The sequence below is a fragment of the Siniperca chuatsi genome, linkage group LG21 (assembly GCF_020085105.1).
Source record: "Siniperca chuatsi isolate FFG_IHB_CAS linkage group LG21, ASM2008510v1, whole genome shotgun sequence".
Classification (NCBI taxonomy): domain Eukaryota; kingdom Metazoa; phylum Chordata; class Actinopteri; order Centrarchiformes; family Sinipercidae; genus Siniperca; species Siniperca chuatsi.
The window spans coordinates 612,501-619,023 of record NC_058062.1 but is presented as its reverse complement, the minus strand read 5'-3'; the positions used below and the strand labels follow the sequence as shown (position 1 = coordinate 619,023).

At 46.8% G+C, this 6,523-nt stretch overlaps 1 protein-coding gene and 1 non-coding gene across 3 annotated transcripts in view; one reads left to right on the top strand and one right to left on the bottom strand.

The window, feature by feature from the left end:
* Window positions 1-37: 37 nt before the first annotated feature.
* Window positions 38-108, bottom strand: trnas-uga. Its single transcript has one exon. It is a non-coding gene; the product is annotated as a tRNA-Ser (tRNA).
* A 2,010-nt stretch (window positions 109-2,118) lies between these two features.
* kpnb1 (karyopherin (importin) beta 1) overlaps window positions 2,119-6,523 on the top strand; it is a 24,140-nt gene continuing 19,735 nt past the window's right edge. Inside the window, exons 1-2 of one of the 2 annotated variants that reach the window (XM_044181211.1) lie at window positions 2,119-2,457; window positions 3,417-3,475. In XM_044181211.1, the coding sequence (XP_044037146.1) occupies window positions 2,418-2,457; window positions 3,417-3,475 (99 nt within the window). In that variant the 5' untranslated portion in view covers window positions 2,119-2,417. The remainder of the gene's footprint in view (window positions 2,458-3,416; window positions 3,476-6,523) is intronic. The other variant, XM_044181212.1, reaches the window with a different exon arrangement.

The following is a 6,523-nucleotide window of genomic DNA, read 5'->3' as shown; positions in this document are numbered from 1 at the left end:
ACACGAGGAGGAGCTTAACGCATGTGACGTCACGCGTCGCTGCGAGCAGGGTTCGAACCTGCGCGTTGGATTTCAAGTCCAACGCCTTAACCACTCGGCCATCGCAGCCGCTGCTGCACGTCACAGCGGGGCGGAGCCACAGAGCTGCTGCTGTTACGTCACCGGATTAGTTAGCAAGGCGGGCGTCGCCTCACAGGTGCAGCTGGTCACCTGGGGTGTGATGAAGAACCATCATCATCATGTATTTGTGAAAGGTTTGAAGTGTTTCAGCGTGATGTAAACGCAGCTGAAGGTCATGTGAGCCGCCGTATGAACTGCTGGTAGTTTATCGCGTTTTACTTTGCGTTTCAAAGCTGAATCTGCAAAGCGAAGCGATCAGATAAACTCAGGTAAAGTCAGGTAACCTGCTTATGAATGCATCAGCAGTAATCAATTCATTAGATTTATAATAAAGTTAAACATCCTTTTTTTATATATATATATATATATAAATATAAGTGTCCACATACTTTTGGCCATATAGTGTATTAGTATAATATTTCTTTTAGTCAAAACAGCTCCTCTCATCTGCAGGAGTTTATTTACTTACAAACAAACAAACATGGTGTATTGAACTTTACTTTTTCCACTTCACACTTTGGCTTCACCGCGTTCATCTGTCGGCTTTAGTTAGTTTGTTTTTGCAGAAACACGAGATTAACTCATTAAACATGACGTTACAGATTAAAGGCCCGCACGCGTTTTCTCTGATGTAGCTGATTGGACCAATCAGGTTGAAGCTCTGTGGGGATTTACGTGAGGTCATCGTGTACCACAACAACGAGAAGCTGTAACTTTAAAACAACAGAAAAGTCTGGAGAAGTACTTTAAAAACATTTGCTGCCTGTCTTCTTTCAGTCTTTCTGTCAGAAATCAACTTTAAAGAAACTTTTCACCCGAAGTTCAGAAAAGCGGTTTGTGACCAGATGGACGCCGGTTCGATCCCCCGATCCTGGAGGCCTGGAGCAAGGCCTCAAACCCTGACCGGGGCGAACCGGGCCGCTTCAGGTGTGCACAGGTGAAACAAAGGTTTAAACCGACAGAGATCAAAGGAAAACGTCTCTTTATTCCAGAAGATTCATCGAACCTGTGGACTTTTATTAAAACAGGCTGAAATGATGTCACAGAAAGCGTAACAACAACAACAACAACAACAATAATAATAATAATAATAAGTTATTTCTGTGAAGCTGCAACACAAAGTGCTTCACATGAATCAGTGAAACAGGACGAACACAACAAAGTGGGACGACGATTAAAGACCCAAAGAGACGACGAGATGAAATAACTTTTTTAAATGAAATTACTTTTGTTTAAAAGTGTCGACAGCATCAGTTTAAGCCTCGAGACTTTTAGGACTCGACAGCAGAAACACGAGTTGTGGATTCACGTGTTTGCTGTCGGATTAAAGCAGTGAAATGTGCAATATCCCCCCGAACAGAGGAGCTGCTCCTTTAAATCGATCTGGGACTATATTTCACAACAGTTCAAGTCAAATCACTTGTTTCTTCTTCGTGGCATTTTCTGATTTGTAAACTTCCTGGCAGCACAACAAAAATGTGGATTCAGGCACGTGCACGTGTGCGCGCGAGAGACGGAGCGCGCGCACAGAGGAGCAAACGGGGTCGCGCGGGAGTGTACCGCTGCGTTCAGGTGTTCCTCGGAAACTCCAGTTTACTGTGAGAGGTTGAACTCGATTTGTTTCAGAATCAGTTTTTGGTTTAAAATAAAACTAAAATGGAGCGCGTGACGTGTTTTTCTCTAATATTAGAATTCAATATAAATAAATAAATCTGCTCAGATTTAGCTTTAGCTCTCTGCTAACCAAAAGTTACAATGCATACTATTTTTTTATCATTGATAACAGCTACCAATACCAGAGCAATTTCCCGCCAAAGGTGTCATGCCGTTACTTTGTGTTTTATTAGAATAAAACACAACGTTAACGTTAACAGTGGCGCGTATTTCACCGTATTCTCTGGATCCCCGCTGTGTCTCGCCTGTGCGCTGACTGCACCATTTTAAATGTTCGACGGTCCCTGAAGGCAGCACGCCGGCCGTCAGTGCGTGATATCCTTCCGCGGGAGAGAAGCGCGCGGCCCTTTCCCTCCCGACAACACAGGATGCAAACGGGCGGCGGTGAAGCTACGAGACGTTACTCTGCGCCACGGTCGTTAACATTTCCCGCATCATCCGAGTGAGAAACACCGCGCTAGCACCGGGGACCCTTCGCGTCTTTTGTCACCGACTGATCCCGCCCTGTGGCTGGCACCGACTGAGCTCCGTGGAAGAAATATAATCCGCTGTGAGCGCTACGCGGCAACCGAAACTATCGAGCTAGCGACCGAGTGAAGAGAGAGAGAGAGCCGGTGGACGGAATGGAGCTCATCACTATTCTCGAAAAAACGGTCTCTCCAGGTGAATGTCTGCACCGCACACTTCACACACAACACGTCCGCCCTCTGAGGCCGTATTTCGGGGTGTTAGCTGCCGTGCTAGCGCGGCGGTGGTTAGCTCCGGTGAAAGTTTGAAGTAGGGAGGAGGGAAATGCCTCGTTAGCGGGCTGCTAGCTGCAATGCTAATCCAGCTAACGGTACGGCCTCAATCATCGCGAAATAACGCTGGTGACTTAGCACTCTGTCAGGCGTCGTATTCCTGTTTGACAGCGTAATCAACCTGCCAGTCTGCTCAGGTGATCTCTAAATACGTTGTCATTCCATAATAATGTCGATGTAGCTCCACGGAGGCTAATCTGACAGCTGCATGTAGCTGGTGAGTAGCTGCGACCCTGCCCATGCCCGATTTAACGTTAGCCGCTCTGCTAGTTTGCTAGCTGTTAGCCTGTATCATTCAAACTATCGGCCGCTTCTTCGCACGCCTGTCCGGGCGAACGCTACTTTTGAGCCGCTGAGAGGAGAGAAAAGTTCTCCTAGTTGGTATATAAAGTATCTCTCATAGCATAAAACTGATTTAATGTTCTTTTAACCGGTTTGCTGTTTGTCCAGAAAACTTTATTTCTGTCAGTCCAAACGTGTCCCAGTGGCCGGCTAACGTTAGCATGCTAACCGCGAGTCTCTTGCTTCACGGTGGCTAACGCGCACGTTGGAGCCTCGCCGTGGTCCTCCAGCCGGACCGGCCGCACCGTCGGTGCAGTGAGACCTAGATGCCTCTCGTTAGTGGGAAACAGCCGTAATAATGCCGTGTCGGCTGTTTTAGAAGAGCTGCTAAGCCTATTTCGCCACCCGGTTTCTGGCTCATACCAGAACCTTCGTGCTAAAGTCGTGTGTTAGCCTTCCTGCTAGCCATGTCTGTCAGCTAATTAGCTAACATTGCATTGAATAACCGCTCTCCCCCTCCTCTCCCCGCTCTCTCCTCAGATCGGAATGAACTGGAGGCGGCACAGAAGTTTCTGGAGCAGGCGGCGATAGAGAACCTGGTTAGTATGGTGGCGGTGTTACGGTGCAGGGTGGTGGTGGTGGGGAAGCTAGCTGACTGCAGCAGGATGGATGGATGGAGCAGAGAGGAGCTGGGACAGCTGGAGCCCGCCCGGCTTCTCCTCTGCTGCTTCCTCCTCCACCCCCCACCCCCACCACCCATTAACACACACACACACACACACACAGCCTGCTAGCGTTAGCATTTCCTATGCAGAGCTACACCCATCTGTAGTGAGGGCTGCAGATCTGTGCTCCAGCACTTGTTCTGGTTAAATTGACACAAAATATAATTTCAGACGTTTAAAGTGTCGGTTCACCTGAATTACAAAATGACAAAAAAAATCATACGTAGCATTAAAAATACAGTGATAAAGCACGTGATAACTCTGTCACAGGGCTGCAGCTAATGAGTAAATTTAATACCAGTGTTAGAATATTCTCATTCTACTCGAGAACAAGTGATTATTTTCTGGAACAGCCCATTTAAGGCTTTGGTAATAAAATGTGAGAAAATAGTGAAAGTGTCCGTCTCCCAGAGTCAAAGGGACGTCTTCGGATGTCTGAGCAGCGGTCCAAAACAGAGATGTCGTCACATTTGAGAAGCTGGAAGCCAGTCGTGATTGTTTTGGTAACTTTTCAATTAAAGGCAGCGTTAATGTTTGTGTGGTGGACTCCGCTCCGCCCTGTCGCCTTGGACAGTCAAGAGAGACGTGGACAAATAAAACAAACTCTCCGACTGCAGAGATCCCGACAGGGAGAGTTCGATCTGAGAGAACATGATGATGTGTTCATGTGAAAGAGAATCAATGATGCAGTACTGTCTGTCCTGTCGACGCGATCTGCAGCACGCCAGCGCCACGGACGCCCGGTGCTTCTGTTATTAAACCTGCTCTGAATGAAATGGGCGTTCTCTGGAATCTGCTGACTAACGAGGGAAGAAGTCAGCGAGCAACTCAACAAAAGTTCAGTATCGAACCTCAGCGCTGTTTGGGTACGGGCGGAGTCACGGACATTAGTAAGGTAACCGGCGCTATGCAGCGAGCTGTTAGGACACACCGTCAGATCTCTGGTTGCATCCGGTCTGACGATACTTTGTTTTCTACTTCATCAGTTATTTATTCACGACGAATAGATTGTTCTGAAAATGTACTTTGTCATTATAAATACTGATATCTCTAAAATTAAACACATTCTGTGATAGAGGACTTTAATCGTGTGCAAAACTATGTTCAGATTCAAAACTTTATTGACAGATACACAGAGAACAAGTTGTTCTGTACAGTGAAAATCTTTCTCAGAAAGACTAAAGTTAGAGTAGAAGACAAATACTCCAGAAAACCAAACGAAATATAAAACATATATATACAACATGAAGTTTAATGTCCATGTTGCCCGACCTCACACTGTTATCATGATCAAGTGCTTCAGTCCGTAAAACACCCACACACCTGTGTACACACACGATGTTGACTCAAGGTCCACTTACTAGCCTTTTCCAGGTTTTCAGCTGCACCTCAGTCTTCACCAGCGGAGGGAGTTTGCTCAGTCGTCACGGACTCGTGTCACTTCACGTCCAGGACGGCTGAAAAAAGACTCTGAAGCCGAAAACGCCACGAGATGAGGTTGAAAGCCCTGCAAAAAGCTAATAAGTAGACATTGAGTCTCCTTCCTTTAAAAGAACATTTAGCTTTTAATGATTTTAGCCTGCAGTCAGATCACCTGTGGCAGCATCTACTGTAGTGATCAGCAGTTATTGATGAGCCGTTCGGATGGTGAGCGTGCATCAACGCCGAAACATGAGACGTCTGATAAATGTCCTCGAGTGATGTCACTTGAGTCGGCGTCGGTCGGGGCCGAAGACGAATGAAACAAATGTTGTGGCGTCAGAAAGTCGTCTCTGCTGCAGGCTACATTAGCCGCTACTAGCATAACACTCAACACGCTCAACCTCCCACCCATTTGTCAGAGGGAGCGTTGCATTGTGGGTAATGTAGGCGGCAGGTTTTAACCAGGAAGGACAATGTGTGGATTAAAAAAAAGACGTCATCTCTGGTTCTGCGATCGATTCGATCCTTTTTGTTTAACCGTTCGTGAGTCTGAAGTTAAACCTGTGCGCTGTTAACGTTACGCAAGCCTCCGCCCGTGTGGGAAACACACCGGGTGCAGTGTAAAAGTCACATTGATTCAACGGACAACAACGACTCGGAGCAGCAGGTTTTAGAAGGACGATGAAGCCTCGGTGACAGAAAGTTTAATAAATATGGAAGTGCTTCTTTAACACGGAGAGGCTGATGTGCTCTGTGTCTGAGCTGTGGGTGTGAAGAGCTCTTCTGACGGAGCTGCAGAGGCGGATGTTGCTGGTCAGACGTGGAGGAAAGTGAAAAATGAAAAAGCAGTCTTTATTTTTGTTGTGCAGAGTCGTGGAGGCCTGACGCATCAGAGAGCATGATGGGACGTTTGCAGTGATGATGCAGCAGTTTAAACAATTACTGAAGCGTGACGCTGAGTTCGCTTCACGTCTAGTTTAAACAAAGTAACGGAGGGAACACGGCAGGTCATCAATAAATATGATCAGTGATGACATCAGTGCAGCCAGTGAGCAACCAGGAAGTAATTCATTATAAAATCTTTGAGCTACAAAAACATTTTCACCCAGCACTCGTGACTTTTCCGGCCTGTAGGTGCTGAAGGCTGCAGATCTGTGCTCGGACACCGGTTAGTCAAATTAAAGCCGTTTTAAAGGGCGAGTTCGCCAACACAGTTACAGTCACGCCTGTCCTGTCTGCTGACTGCGCAGTCGCATCCGTTTGGTTTGTGTCCAGATCAGAATTACTCGACAGCGGCGGCTCTGAGAAACCGTGTCCTCGTTCTTCTGAATAATCCAGTCTGAGGTCTCAATGTGTTTTTAAAGAAGTAGTATTTTCTAGTGCGATGTTTCATAATGAACCGAAAATATTTTACTTCTCATAATAACAAAAGATCTCTAACGCCCTCGCTGTACCCGTCCCGTGAGGTCTGGCGGTCCGCACAGGAGCCGTCTCCTGCTT